This window comes from Oncorhynchus tshawytscha, linkage group LG31 (assembly GCF_018296145.1).
Source record: "Oncorhynchus tshawytscha isolate Ot180627B linkage group LG31, Otsh_v2.0, whole genome shotgun sequence".
NCBI lineage: Eukaryota > Metazoa > Chordata > Actinopteri > Salmoniformes > Salmonidae > Oncorhynchus > Oncorhynchus tshawytscha.
Window position 1 is genome coordinate 19,562,536 of NC_056459.1, and position 15,349 is coordinate 19,577,884.

Below are 15,349 nucleotides of genomic sequence, written 5' to 3' on the forward strand. Positions count from 1 at the left end.
TCTCGTTCATCAGGCTTTAAAATGATGGAGCCTCTGAGAGTTGACTTAACAACACTATCTCACTATACAAGTCCTTGTACTGTTTGTTCATGCTGTACATATTACTGTCTGCATATTTCTTTCTTGCTGTCTTAATGGCATAACATGTTGACTAGTGTGGTGTGATGAGAAACAGACTTGAGTGAACTGTGTCGTTTCAACCAGTTTTGAACCGCTGGGTAGCTTTTCCATGCACTGGTAAACAGGCCTATGTTTGGTTGTCTGGAAACTTTTTCTATCGCATTTAATCACTGTTGACCCGCAGGACCTCTATACTATGTGGTTGCAGCAGAACTCATGGCACCACCTCAGCCAAGGTAGAGATTAGAAAACACAAGAGGAAAAACCTGGAGCCATAGCCCATATCTACTGCTGTATTCAGGCCCTGAACCTGGAGCTACAGCCCATATCTACTGCTGTATTCAGGCCCTGAACCTGGAGCTACAGCCCATACCTACTGCTTTATTCAGGCCCTGAACCTGGAGCCATAGCCCATATCTACTGCTGTATTCAGGCCCTGAACCTGGAGCTACAGCCCATACCTACTGCTTTATTCAGGCCCTGAACCTGGAGCTACAGCCCATACCTACTGCTTTATTCAGGCCCTGAACCTGGAGCCATAGCCCATATCTACTGCTGTATTCAGGCCCTGAACCTGGAGCTACAGCCCATACCTACTGCTTTATTCAGGCCCTGAACCTGGAGCTACAGCCCATACCTACTGCTTTATTCAGGCCCTGAACCTGGAGCCATAGCCCATATCTACTGCTGTATTCAGGCCCTGAACCTGGAGCTACAGCCCATACCTACTGCTTTATTCAGGCCCTGAACCTGGAGCCATAGCCCATACTTACTGCTATATTCAGGCCCTGAACCTGGAGCTACAGCCCATATCTACTGCTGTATTCAGGCCCTGAACCTGGAGCTACAGCCCATATCTACTGCTATATTCAGGCCCTGAACCTGGAGCTACAGCCCATATCTACTGCTGTATTCAGGCCCTGAACCTGGAGCTACAGCCCATACCTACTGCTTTATTCAGGCCCTGAACCTGGAGCTACAGCCCATACCTACTGCTTTATTCAGGCCCTGAACCTGGAGCCATAGCCCATATCTACTGCTGTATTCAGGCCCTGAACCTGGAGCTACAGCCCATACCTACTGCTTTATTCAGGCCCTGAACCTGGAGCCATAGCCCATACTTACTGCTATATTCAGGCCCTGAACCTGGAGCCATAGCCCATACCTACTGCTTTATTCAGGCCCTGAACCTGGAGCTACAGCCCATACCTACTGCTTTATTCAGGCCCTGAACCTGGAGCCATAGCCCACATCTACTGCTGTATTCAGGCCCTGAACCTGGAGCTGCAGCCCATACCTACTGCTGTATTCAGGCCCTGAACCTGGAGCCATAGCCCATACCTACTGCTTTATTCAGGCCCTGAACCTGGAGCCATAGCCCATACTTACTGCTGTATTCAGGTCCTGAACCTGGAGCTACAGCCCATACCTACTGCTTTATTCAGGCCCTGAACCTGGAGCCATAGCCCATACCTACTGCTGTATTCAGGCCCTGAACCTGAACCCATGCTGTATTCAGGCCCTGAACCTGGAGCCATAGCCCATACCTACTGCTGTATTCAGGCCCTGAACCTGGAGCAATAGCCCATACCTACTGCTGTATTCAGGCCCTGAACCTGGAGCCACAGTCCATACCTACAGCTCTGTATTCAGGCCCTGAACCTGGAGTCACAGCTCATACCTACTGATCTGTCTTCATGCCCTGAACCTGGAACCATAGCCCATACCTACTTCTCTGTATTCAGGTTCTGAACCTGAATCAACAGCCCATACCTACTGCTCTGTATTCAGGTTCTGAACTGTCCGTTCCTCCACACTTTTTTAATGATAACATTTATTGTTGTCTCTTCTGCATAAGGCATATTGTATTTTATCTTGTAAGTGCTTGAGGTAGGCACAATAACAGACAAGGAGCACCATAATATAGGAAAATAAAGGGTAGTGGTGGGGGTGAAAGGAGGTAAGGGGGGAAGAAAAGGTTGATGTGAATTGCCTGGAACAGTAGGAACAGTGCAGATGCCTGGGAGCAATACGAGACCATTATTATGTATTTTGATGGGGAATTGGAATGGTAATGTCCTGCCCATTCCCCTGAAGTTTTAATGTAATTGTATGGCATATAAGGAATAAAAAACTTTTCTCTTTTATGAGTCGGGAGACATTTCATGCTAAATCGCCCTCCTGTGGTGAGGAACTCTATCTGGGTATAGAACGACTGTAGCTCTGCTCATGCTGCTTCCTAGTGACATTACGAAAGAGACAGACGCAGTGCTTCTGGGCCAGGTAATGAACATTGCTTCAGAAGATTATTTTGTCTGAGATGTGATTAAGGATGAATTCACATTTTTTGAAGGGTTTACGTTAATTCAAAGTTCATTAAAAGTAAAAATCCCAAAGATTCTTCTACTCCGCGTGGGGGTGGGATTTGATGGACTAATTTGTTTACCCAATAGGTCTCTCTGGTATTCTCCTGAACACTCTAGCATTGATTTGTTGTTGAATGCTAATACTGTTGCTTGAAGACCTATTTACCCCTTCTTGTTCAAGCTGGTCGGGTAAATGCTCTGTCTTGTGTAGTAGTTTTGAGTTAGTCTTTGGGCTAATTTTAGGAGAGGTTAATGAAGCCATTTCAAGGGGTGTGATTCGATAATGAGGCCTTGTTGGAAAAGTGTTTCCAATCTCTGGGACAAATTTACACAATCCCCACAGTTTTCAGCCCGGTTTAATTTAAACTCTCGTAAGTGTTAGTTTTCAGGGTCAGAGTCTGTCGGCTGCGGATTGTAACACGTTTATTAACTATGTGTTTTTTGTACATTGAAGTCGTAGACCCAGAGAACAAGTTCAAAAGGATGCCTTTAAAACACCAGGTCAGTTATTCATTGTTTCATTGTTGATTAATCATGAGTTAATTCATTTATTTTGATTCATAACATGCTTTGTGGTTGTAAAATTCCACTTTGGCCAGAGGGATGGGAGCTAACCAACAGTGACTTGGTAATGATAGAAACAGGGTGTGGTAACTGTTGAGATTTCGGTTGCAGATTACATTTTTCCTACGGCTTTTACGAACACTGGTGAAGGCGTTGCCCCTTACAAACATAAATTGCTTTATTTAATACCCATTTGCTTTACAACCTACATTAGGAAACTACTCTCCATATTTTTCACTGGAGAAGAAATGAGACTGGGATTATGAGAAATTCTTAGCACTCTGGACGGAGAAAATTGGGGTTTAGTGAATTAATACACACACACACGCACACGCACATGCACACACAAACACACACTGAAACAAACTCTGAAAATTGCTCTCATGCTGATCCCCTCCATCCCCTCCCTCCATCCAAATTTAATTCACTTTGTGCTGCAGCAATGCCGACTAAATGGTTTATTTTATTTTGAGTGCAATTTCGTACCCATTGTATGCTTGACATAAACATGGACAAATGATTTTGTTGAACATTGACTGTAATTCAACTCTATAATCAGTTTATACATTCCAATTTCATTCCTTCTAACTTAATACTCAACTACTTTCACAGCCACTTCACAACCCTTATCAGTAACTATAGGCACAGATTGTATTTATCAAAATGCCATCAACAAAACTCAGCGTCTGGCGTCGTTACTGCTTATAGAGCATGAGTTCTGTTTATGGCCCAGAGCTGAACGGCCACCATTGTTTTAACTACAAAAAATACCTTCTTTTTTAGCTTTTTTGTATTTAATGGAGGAACTCTTAAATGTTTTATTTACTGATTGTGTGAGAGAGAGAGAGACGTGAAAAAAATAGAACCACCATAGTCTCCATCTTATTTGATACAGTCTCCATCTTATTTGATACAGTGTCCATCTTATTTGATACAGTGTCCACCTTATTTGATACAGTGTCCATCTTATTTGATACAGTCTCCATCTTATTTGATACAGCCTCCATCTTATTTGATACAGTCTCCATCTTATTTGATACAGTGTCCATCTTATTTGATACAGTCTCCATCTTATTTGATACAGCCTCCATCTTATTTGATACAGCCTCCATCTTATTTGGTACAGTCTCCATCTTGTTTTATACAGTCTCCATCTTGTTTGGTACAGTCTCCATCTTGTTAGGTACAGTCTCCATCTTGTTTGATACAGTCTCCATCTTGTTTGGGACAGTCTCCATCTTGTTTGGTACAGTCTCCATCTTATTTGATTCAGTCTCCGTCTTATTTGATACAGACTTCGATTAAAGTGGTTCTTGAAAAGAGATCCAGTTCACTTATTCATTTTCCCTCATTCCTCTATCCATGTGTTTAATATACTGTACTTATTCCTCAACGAAGCGTGACACTAAAACATTTCTCTCGTCTGTCTGTGTGTGCTGCTTGCAGATATGGTGAGGAAAAAGAACCCCCCTTTGAGAAGCTTCGGTGGTGAGGAGGAAGGAGAAGGAGAGACTCTGGCCTCGGAGGCCACTGGGCCGGATAGCGAGGACAGTGCGGGGAGCCAGGCCTCAGAGCCTAACGGTGCCGACGGGCTGCTGCCAGCCGAACCAGGCCGGGCCCACGTGCCGGTGACAGACGATCAGGAGGACCCCTCCTCCTCCCCTGGCTCTGTCTCAGGCTCCATCGAACAGGATGGAGGAGGAGGGAGGGGGGATGGAGGAGCAGGAACAGTGCCGACAGTCGGCAGCGACACGCCTGGCTTTAATTACCCCAGCCACAAGAAGGGAGGAAATGTAGCGTCCTTCCCCTGCCATGAGGTGACAGACTCAGATCTGCCGGCGCTCCCATCCCGGGCCCAGCCCGATGGGGCTGTGTCTCTGTCTCCGCTCAGATCAGAACCAGATGAGGGGGGAGGGGGTCAGGCACGCAGCCCGGCTGGGGAGCTGCTGCTGGGGGAGAGGGGGAGGCCGGGGGAGGGAGGAGGGGTAGAAGGGGTGGGTGTCAGGGAGGGACTGCTGCTGCTGGGTGCCCAGGGGAGGGGCTACAGCAGTGCCAGCGGTGTCATTGTCCAGGGCGTCACCCGTAACGGCGAGGACAGGGACCCCTCCTACAGCCCCACAGGAGGTCTCTCAGGTCACCAGGATGGTATGGATAGCTCTGGATACCCTTTGCTACGCCCTCTCCACCCACACAGGGGGGTAGGTGAGGGGGCCGAGGACACCATGCCCTGTCCCCTGGGGCCCGAGACAGGGGTAGCCCCTCCTTCCTCTCCCAAATTGCAGGACTTCAAGTGCAACATCTGTGGGTATGGTTACTATGGGAACGACCCCACGGACCTGATCAAACACTTCCGGAAGTACCACCTGGGCCTGCACAACCGCACGCGGCAGGACGCGGAGCTGGACACTAAGATACTGGCCCTGCACAACATGGTGGGCTTCTCCCCACAGAGCCTCCACGCCAAAGATGCTACCCGGCCCCCGTCTCATGCTGCCCTGACCGGAGTGCTACAGGATGCTGCAGGGTCCACACGGTTGTTACTCAACGGCACCTACGACGTACAGGTACATATGCTCTGCACACCATTTTGTATCAACTCTTTGTATAATTTTGACATGATTCGCATCAGTTTGTGGGCATTCAACAGTGTGTTGGTTAGTGGATATGTGTTTGTTTTACATAACCAGAGAAAGTCAAAGTATCAGAATGCCCGTCAGTAGTACTGTATAATGGTAGAGTCCCTGCCCGACTAGATGCCCAGGCGTAGCATTGCATCAACCAATTGTTACCTGACACATCATCGACTGTGCAGCCGGGAATCAGATTGCTGTATCATATGATGTGGTTAGCTTATATGTAAAATATTTATCCATGCGTTGTGTATCTGGCAATGTAGTCAGACAGGAACTCAACCATTTTCTGCATTGAGACCCAGGCCAGCCATGGTTTGAGACTTGTCTCTTAGTGGGACACTTGAGTCATCAGAGTGACTGGGTCAACGGAGAGAGGCCTCATGGGAACTGTAGTCTGTTTTATCACTGTCATAAATACATCTCAACTTGAAACATTACATTCATGGACTACAGTTTAGCCGTTAGTTTAAAGCTGAAATATGTAACTTTTTGGGCCACCTGACCAAATTCATATAGAAATGTGAGTTATAGATATGTCATTCTCATTGAATGCAAGTCTAAGAAGCAGTAGATATGTTCTATGTGCGCTATTTCTATGCTCCCCGTTCTTTAGATTTTGTTACTATCGGTTTTGTACACCTGCTTCAAACAGCTGAAAATATTATATTTTTGGTTATTGAAAAGCTGCTTCACTGTGGTTTACATGGTACAATGATTCTCTACAATATGCATTGCTTGCTTTGTCACAAACTGAAATTAGACTAAGTATTTGATTTTTAGCAAGCAGGACATGGTGGAGCGATTTCTGAATATTTACCTTTAATATCCATGAAAACGCCTGCCAAACATATATTGCACACATGGACCATACAGTACCCCCACTGTTTGGGAGTTTGAAACATATTATCTAATATCTCCAAAAGAAAAGAGCCATATGTGACTCGGTGCTATTACCAACCTCTAGTTTGAAAGATATTTCTTAGTAATCGTTGTCTCACTATCCATATCAATTGGATGTCACCGGGTTTGAATATTGTCACTATGAAATAAAAAAATAGAATCAAAAACACTATTCTGTATTCATCCCCTAGTGGAATTTTCCATGTGGTAATAGCGAAGGCTGCTCATTTGTCATTACCCAATGAAAAGGGGAGAAAGAGTGTAGGGAAAGGAGAGGGAGCCAGTGAAAACAGGCAACTCGATTTATTTTAAACGAGGGGTAATGAACAGATGTCAGAGCCATTTATCTGCACAGCTTTCGCTGCATGCGGTTTCTCCCTCAACTTCAACAATGTCATGTTTACAATTCGAGTGGCGTATTTAACTCCAGTGTTCCTTAAAAATGAGGTGCCTTTGGCCCGGGGTCTGGGCCTCTAAATGCCATATCATACAGCAGGAAGGGCTATTTGTCCTTTAAGCCCACCAAGGATTGTAATTACCTCTAAATTAGTTTTCCCCCTTAAAAAAGTCTGACTGTCTCGGACAGCTCACTAAGGGCTGATGCGTTGATGTGGCTGTCACCTTTTCTACTTTCTCTCTAACACTCATCTGGTGTGTGTGTGTGTGTGTGTGTGTGTGTGTGTGTGTGTGTGTGTGTGTGTGTGTGTGTGTGTGTGTGTGTGTGTGTGTGTGTGTGTGTGTGTGTGTGTGTAAGTGTGTGTGTGTGTGTGTGTGTGTGTGTGTGTGTGTGTGTGTGTGTGTGTGTGTGTGTGTGTGTGTGTGTGTGAAAATTCCCCAAAAATGACTGACTTGTCTATCAAGTTTTTGTGTGTGAGTTGGCATGTGCTTCTTTCTGTCTCTGTGTTTGTGAAGGGAGACAGAATGTGTGTATATGTGTCTGTGGGAGAACAATTCTGGTGAATGCCAGACTCGTGTGGTGTCTCATACAGACTTTTTGCATATTGTTATTTTTGGGAAAGTTTTGAGTTCCCCAGGAATTCACACCTGTACTGTTCCACACCCAAGTGAATGTTATGGATGGGCATTTATGTTTAGTCTACTGCACATGTTCACATACAGTATGTAGGATCTTAATTTGAGCCAGTCTGCTACAGCAGGAAAATTCCTCTGCAGCAACAGGAAATGCAAATTATTATGTGGATTATAATTAATGGACATTTTTTGTATGGCTTGATACATTTTTCATTAGAGCAAAAAGTGGTAGTTACTGACTTAAGATCAAACATCTGTAGTCTTACTGCATTAAGAAGGCAGTGAAAAGTAGACTTTATAGTTGCAGGATTATGAACGAACGTGGTGCATTCAATTATTTCAATTGTTTCACAAGCCCCATATTTTCCCACTTAAAATCCCCAAACTTGATTAAAATACACAAAAATGAAAATACATTTCATTCCATAGTAGACATGTTCTGGTATTACAGTGTATTTATTTTATTGCTCATATTTCAGAGGACGTTTCACTTGACTGACTGGAGCGGTCATATAATAAATGGTGTATGTAGCTAGTCTCTTCAGGCAGTTTTAGGAGCGACCGACTCTGTTTCAGTCATTACATATCGTCTAGAAAGTGACGTCAGTCTGCTTTAAACCACATGAGGATCGAGACCTCCCACTTATACACACTGGATAGTCTACCAATTACAAAACCTCTCTGGCTCCGGGATATTTCACACAGCCGCCCTTATGTTTTCGATTTGAGACGCTTTGTTGCAGACTTCGAGGTCAAGGTGCGTAGGATGTTGAAATTCAGGGAACATGTTTGACTGCAAGGTTGGTTTGGTTTGTTGCGTTTACTAGACAACAACCTTGACGGCTGATCCCTGCGAGGCACTCTCGATGTTCACGCCTGCAGAACCATTTTCATGCTTTTTGGAAATAGAGGGTGGATTTGTCGTGTATTATTAGTGAACAGGTGTTTCTTTAGCAGTATTCAGATATAAACCCCTTCTTTCTACCATACTGCTTCTGGTTGGCTGTATTGTCAACTTGAGCATCAAAACAATCTCAGTTTGCCATTTCCCTTGTTGAATAATACGAGGGAATTCATTTGTAACAAAGCGTAATAGACTGCATTGTTATACAGTGTGTATTACCATATAAATGAGCTGCAGTTATCGCAGGTGTTCAAGTTCTATTGACTCTTCATATCGACTCCATCTGCTCAATTCAATTCCTGTTCACTTTATCATTGAATCGCTGGTCATGGAATTGTGACATCTGATAAACCATTCTAAACTGAGCTCACCTCTGTGTAGATATAGATGATAAGCTGTGCTCTTTATTCCTGGTCTTTCTGTGATGAGTCTGGGTTGGTGTTGTCAGGATGGTTTTTCTCCTGTGTCTGTGTGTAGGACTGACTGACTCACATATTGCACTTTGTCTGTGTATTGCTCTGGGTTGATTTTGTATATCTTTATTATTTTCACAGATGAAAAAATATATGATGAGGGTTAAAAGAGAAATTAGAAGTGCATGGGGATTGTAAATCACCTTCCCCTTTCACATATTTATCAACAAATAAAGAGTAGGATTGTGATAAATAATTGTTGCAAATGAAACTAAGGAAAAGAAAATATAAGATTCAGGTAAATCAGCGGAATAAAAAATACATTGAAGCGAAATGTATAATCAACATGAGTTGATGTCTCTTCCTCTTCTTCATTGTGTTCCAGGTGACGCTGGGAGGCACCTTCATCGGCATCGGGAGGAAGACTCCGGACTGTCAGGGAAACACCAAGTACTTCCGCTGCAAGTTCTGTAACTTCACCTACATGGGCAGCTCCTCCTTGGAGCTGGAGCAGCACTTTCTGTCTGCTCACCCGAACAAGATGAAGTCCCACCCCCCACAGCTGCCCAATGACGACAAGCCCTCGGACAGGAGGGGGAACTGTGTGACACGGGGCGGTGGTGCAGAGGGGGCGGAACCGGGAAAGTGGGCGGACCGGGTGGCGGTCCGTGCGGAGGACGACTCGGTGGCTGGCTACTCTGTTCCCATCCGCGCCACCGACTCCCCTGGCTGGACGGGGACCGATGGCGGCGCCACAGCGGCGGACTATTACTGGTGTAAGTACTGCAGCTTCAGCTGTGAGTCGCCCAGCTCACAACGCCTCCTGGAGCACTACGAGAAGAGACACAACCAGCCTGGGGGAGGAGGGACCAGGGAGGGCAGCCCAGCCGAGAGGGAACGAGGAAGCAGCAAGGCCAGGGACAGAGAGAGAGACCCTGATCGAGACCTGACCCCCCACAGCCGGAGGAAAGACAAGACAGGAATGGGTGGCACACCGGGGGCAACAGACCCAGAGACGGTGGTGACCAGCTACAACTGCCAGTTCTGTGACTTCCGCTACTCCATGAACCACGGGCCTGAGGTTATTGTGGTGGCGCCTCTGCTCCGCCACTACCAGCAGGCCCACAGCATCCATAAGTGCACCATCAAGCACTGCCCGTTCTGCCCGCGTGGCCTCTGCAGCCCCGAGAAGCACCTGGGGGAGATTTCCTACCCGTTCGCCTGCAGGAAGAGTGCCTGCTCCCACTGTGCCCGCCTCCTACTCCAGCTGTCTCCCCAGGACATCTCCCCATCCCCCAGGCCCAGTGTCACCCACCTGTGTGACCAGTGTCCCTATGCCACCAGCGACATCGACCTGCTCCTGCTGCACTACGACAGCGCCCATGCCACCCATGGCGTGCTGGAGGTCAAGCCCGAGGAGGAGGGCGCAGAGACGGGGAGGATCTCGGCCCCCAAGGGCCCTCACGGGGAGCACTCATGCACCAAGTGCCATTTCATCACAGATGTGGAGGAGGATATCTTCCGTCATTACAGGTGAGTAGTGGGGAGTTGAGTCTATTTGCAGACGTTGCTGACATGTTGTAGTTAGTCGACCAGTCAATTAATTAAGGTTTGGTTCAGCTTCGCATTGTAAACCTGATTTTCATTGATAAAAATTAGTGTGGTATCATGCATCATGGGTTAGTGCTAGAGTCCAGCTAGTGTAAGCATTGTTGACATGGTTCTTAATTCAACTTTGGGTTATGAGATGATCTGTTGTGACGTTGAAGTAAATCCAGGTTTGCTCATAATGAGCAGCAGATTTGCGCTGACACACACAGTACATGTAGTTAATCAACTTTAGGGAATCGATAGTGAAATGTTAAAAGTCAAGTAATTCAATAACCCCTTTGTGGGCTTAGATTTAGTCTGGCCTTTGCCAGGTGTGTGTGTATGTGTGTATGCATGTGTGTATGTATGTGTGAGTGTCTCTGTGCTGCTTTCCTGTGTGCCTGTGTATCGGGGTGGGTTATGGAAAATACTCTGCAACTGAACCATATAATAGATAACTGAGCCACTGAAATCACTCTATTACCTTCTATTACACATCCACATAAGATATGAATTACAGAGCATTTTTCCTTTTCAGAACAGCGGCCTGTTTAGATTCGGCTGTTTGGGAATGTATCGATAGAAGTGAGTCTTGTGCAGTAGCTCGATCCATATGTCTGCTTGAAGCCTTTACAGACGCAGTGCCAGAGCGCTGACAAATCAATTGTGGTAAATCTAATAGAAGTGCAATGCAGGAAATGTAAAACTTGTATTTCAGGTTTTAAAAGGCTTCTGATGTTTGTAATTTCCACTTTGAAATTACCGACTTGATTTTCCCTTCACGAAAAATGTATCAACCCGCACAAAAATGTCCATTAATTATAATCCACATAATAATTCACATTTCCTGTTGATCACTTGTTGGAGGCTTAATTTCTATAATGCTTATAAAATGCTCACCGCTCTAGGCTAAGTGTTAAAGGTTGAAACAAAACAGCTAAAAGGGCCACCCTCAGTGTGTGAGAAACAGGGTCTTTCTTGAGTGTGTGTGTGATGTCCGTCATGATCTGTAGACCCTGGAAGGTTTGTTCAGGTGGGCTCGGAGGGGCTCTGTTTCCAGACCCTGATGTTGCTGTGTGTGTGTCTGTCTGTGTGCCTGCTGAATAAGGTGCTTTTTGTATTCAGGCCTCATAGCCCTAATGCACAGAGGAGAGAGCAGAAATCAGACCTGCTTCTGCTGGGGTTCCCAGGAGATACCCCGCCTCAAACACTGTGTGTGTGTGTGTGTGTGTGTGTGTGTGTGTGTGTGTGTGTGTGTGTGTGTGTGTGTGTGTGTGTGTGTGTGCGCGGGATGGAATCAGTGCCTAGAATGGAATTAATAGAACGGAATGGTTTCCTTATGTTTGATGTGTTTGATACCGGTCCATTGATTCCATTCCAGCAATTACAATTAGCCCATCCTCCTATAGCTCCTCCCACCAGCCTCCACTGCTGCATGTGTACAAATACATGTTGTTTCCACCTCTGTTTTGTATTCGTCTCTGTGTCTTTGTACATATTACACTCTGTTCCATTCAACTACAATACATATCTGGATGTGGTGTGTGTCTGTGAGTTAGTGTTCCGTGCATGATGTCTGGTGCGCAGGAAGAGTAAAGCTTACCGCATGTTCCCAATTGAAACAGTTTCCACGTATATTATGATGACATTTTTTAATGTTTTTGTTCATTTTGGTCTTCGGCAGGTTTTTTTCCGTTTGTTTGTGCACACGTTTTTTTATTGAGGCAAACTCTACGCCCCTTGGTCGGTGATTGGTCAGTAGTATTACTCCTTCAGTCTTAAAGGAAGTGTTTGTTGTTATTCAATGAGAGGTGACTAGTTTTTCATGCACATTTTTTCACTTGAGGAGTACTGCACCAAACATTTTAGTTAGATGTAAAATTGCAAGACTAAGACCTCCTGGGAAAAAAACTGGTTAAAATGAATGACACGTTTCTTGATTTATCTTAGGTTAATTCTGACTATTTTGAAGTGTTTCTGGCTATGTTGTTGCTACGGTGGCTCAAGAGGGACAAACAACAGGAATGTTTACGCTTTGTTCTCGCTTCCAAGCGAAGGTCTTTAAGGAGTATGAGTGCACAGATGGTTGCTTCGCCTAGCCGAGTTATGCTCGGACCAAAGAGAACCTATGTACTGTATGCAGTGGCCTGCTCTGGTCTGGCTCTGTGCTGTAGATTTATGTGCTGGTCACCACCTCACTCACCTCCAGACCCCCGCACACCCTGCAGCCTGGACGTGAACACCATACTGATGCAGAGCCGTCTAACACACACACACACACACACACACACACACACACACACACACACACACACACACACACACACACACACACACACACACACACACACACACACACACACACACACACACACACACACACACACACACACACACACACACACAGCCTACCCACCCTGTCTGAGGCCATCCCTTTATATCAACCTTCAGTGAGAGCAGAGAAGAGTAGAGGGGGAACATTCTCCATCTTTCCTTAAGGAACAATGAAGTGTAATATTGAGCAGCACAGAACACACATGTTACATTATCAGTCAGCCTTTAGGGCTTACAGCATCGTTACCCTGCACAGCACAGGTATGGAAGACTTCCACTGTAACATGTTTTACCCTCAGCCTCTCCAGTTCCCCAGCCTCTGTAGTTCAGTCCCACCAGCTTCTCCAGTTCAGTCCCCCCAGCCCCCCCAGTTCAGCTCCCCCAGCCTCTCCAGTTCAGCTCCCCCAGCCCCTCCAGTTTAGCTCCCCCAGCCTCTCCAGTTCAGCTCCCCCAGCCTCTCCAGTTCAGCTCCCCCAGCCCCTCCAGTTTAGCTCCCCCAGCCTCTCCAGTTCAGCTCCCCCAGCCTCTCCAGTTCAGCTCCCCCAGCCTCTCCAGTTCAGCTCCCCAGCCTCTCCAGTTCAGCTCCCCCAGCCTCTCCAGCTCAGACCCCCCCTCCCCCACTGTTCTGGATCATTAGTCTCCTCTCTCTGCATCCTGCCTAGTGTACCTGCACAGGGGGAGGAAAACCCTTCCAGCTCCCTCCTTCTCCCCCTCCTCCTCCTCCACAGGGAGAGGTGTACGGGGCAGCCCAGCTACCAGTCGTGCTGGGCCAGAGTTTCCATTTCCTCTGTGATGTCAGGGTATCTGTCTGTCACCCTGGTGTGATTCAGTCCAGTTCGCCCCACAGCTCTGCATCTGCCGACCGGCCCTCGTAAAACACCCAGTATTAAGTGTGTTCACTGGTGTATAGCTAAGGGAGTTTCATTTCATAGCCCACAAATTACATCCACTCAATACTTTTACTGACACAGACATTTTTTTTTTTTTTTACCAAATCACTAAAATCATTTTTATGTATTTTGGAGAAAGTGCAGATTTTTGATACGGCAGTCATGTAGAGAGCAGCGGTTTAATACCATCAATGGCCATGGAAATTAAACACAAATTAGTTTTTGCCACCTCTCTAACTTTTCTCTTTCCTCTCTTTCTCTGTCACACACACACACACACACACACACACACACACACACACACACACACACACACACACACACACACACACACACACACACACACACACACACACACACAGCCTACCCACCCTGTCTGAGGCCATCCCTTTAAATCAACCTTCAGTGAGAGCAGAGAAGAGCAGAGGGGGAATATTCTCCATCTTTCCTTAAGGAACAATGAAGTGTAATATTGAGCAGCACAGAACACACATGTTACATTATCAGTCAGCCTTTAGGGCTTACAGCATCGTTACCCTGCACAGCACAGGTATGGAAGACTTCCACTGTAACATGTTTTACCCCCAGCCTATCCAGCTCAGATCCCCCAGTTCAGTTCAGTCCCCCCAGCCTCTCCAAACCTTCCATAACAAAGCCATCCCCAACAGAGACATTGCCCACAAAATGAGGTGGAAACTGAGCTGCAGTTCCTAACCTCCTGCCAAATGTATGACCATACTAGAGACACATATTTCCTTCAGATTACACAAACCCACAAAGAATTCAAAAACAAATCCAATTTTGATAAACTCCCATATCTATTGGGTGAAACACCACAATGTAAATACAACCTATATTTATGTTTATTTACTTTCCCTTTTGTTCTTTTACTATTTGTGCAGGATTGCAACACTGTATTAAGACATAATATGACATTTGAAATATCTATTTCACTTGCTTTGGCAATGTAAACAAATGTTTCCCATGCCAATAAAGCCCCTTAAATTGAAATAAAATTTAGAGAGAGGAGGAGAAAGAGAGTAGGAGAGAGATAGGGGATAGAGAGAGTATAGCAAGAGAGAGAGAGGGTATATATATATATATATATATATAGAGAGAGAGAGAGAGAGATAGAGGGGATAGAAAGAAAGAGAGAGAGGGAGGGGGTAGAGAGAGAGAGAGGGGGGTAGAGAGAGAGAAATAGAGAGGGGATAGAGAAAGAGAGAGACAGAAGGGAGAGAGAGAGAGAGGGGGATAGAGAGAGAGGGGATAGAGAGAGAGAGATAGATATATAGAGAGAGACTGGATAGAGAGAGAGAGAATGGAGAGAGAGGGAGAGAGAGAGGGTATATATATAGAGAGAGGGGATAGAGAGATAGAGAATGGATAGAGAGACAGAGGGGATAGAGAGAGAGGGAGAGAGAGAGATAGGGTATATATATATATATATAGAGAGAGAGGGTATATATATATAGATAGAGAGAGAGGGGATAGAGAGAGAGAGACTGGATAGAGAGAGAGAGAGGGGATAGAGAGAGAGGGAGAGAGAGAGAGAGGTATATATATATATATAGAGAGAGAGGGTGTATATATATAGAGAGAG

The 15,349-nt window shown here is 45.7% G+C and overlaps 1 protein-coding gene across 1 annotated transcript in view; it reads left to right on the forward strand.

Annotated features, from left to right (window-relative positions):
- The window catches only part of trps1 (trichorhinophalangeal syndrome I), a 177,443-nt gene that overhangs the window by 40,062 nt on the left and 122,032 nt on the right, over window positions 1-15,349 (forward strand). Inside the window, exons 3-4 of the mRNA XM_042309830.1 lie at window positions 4,497-5,614; window positions 9,318-10,465. Coding sequence (XP_042165764.1) covers window positions 4,497-5,614; window positions 9,318-10,465 — 2,266 coding nt within the window. The remainder of the gene's footprint in view (window positions 1-4,496; window positions 5,615-9,317; window positions 10,466-15,349) is intronic.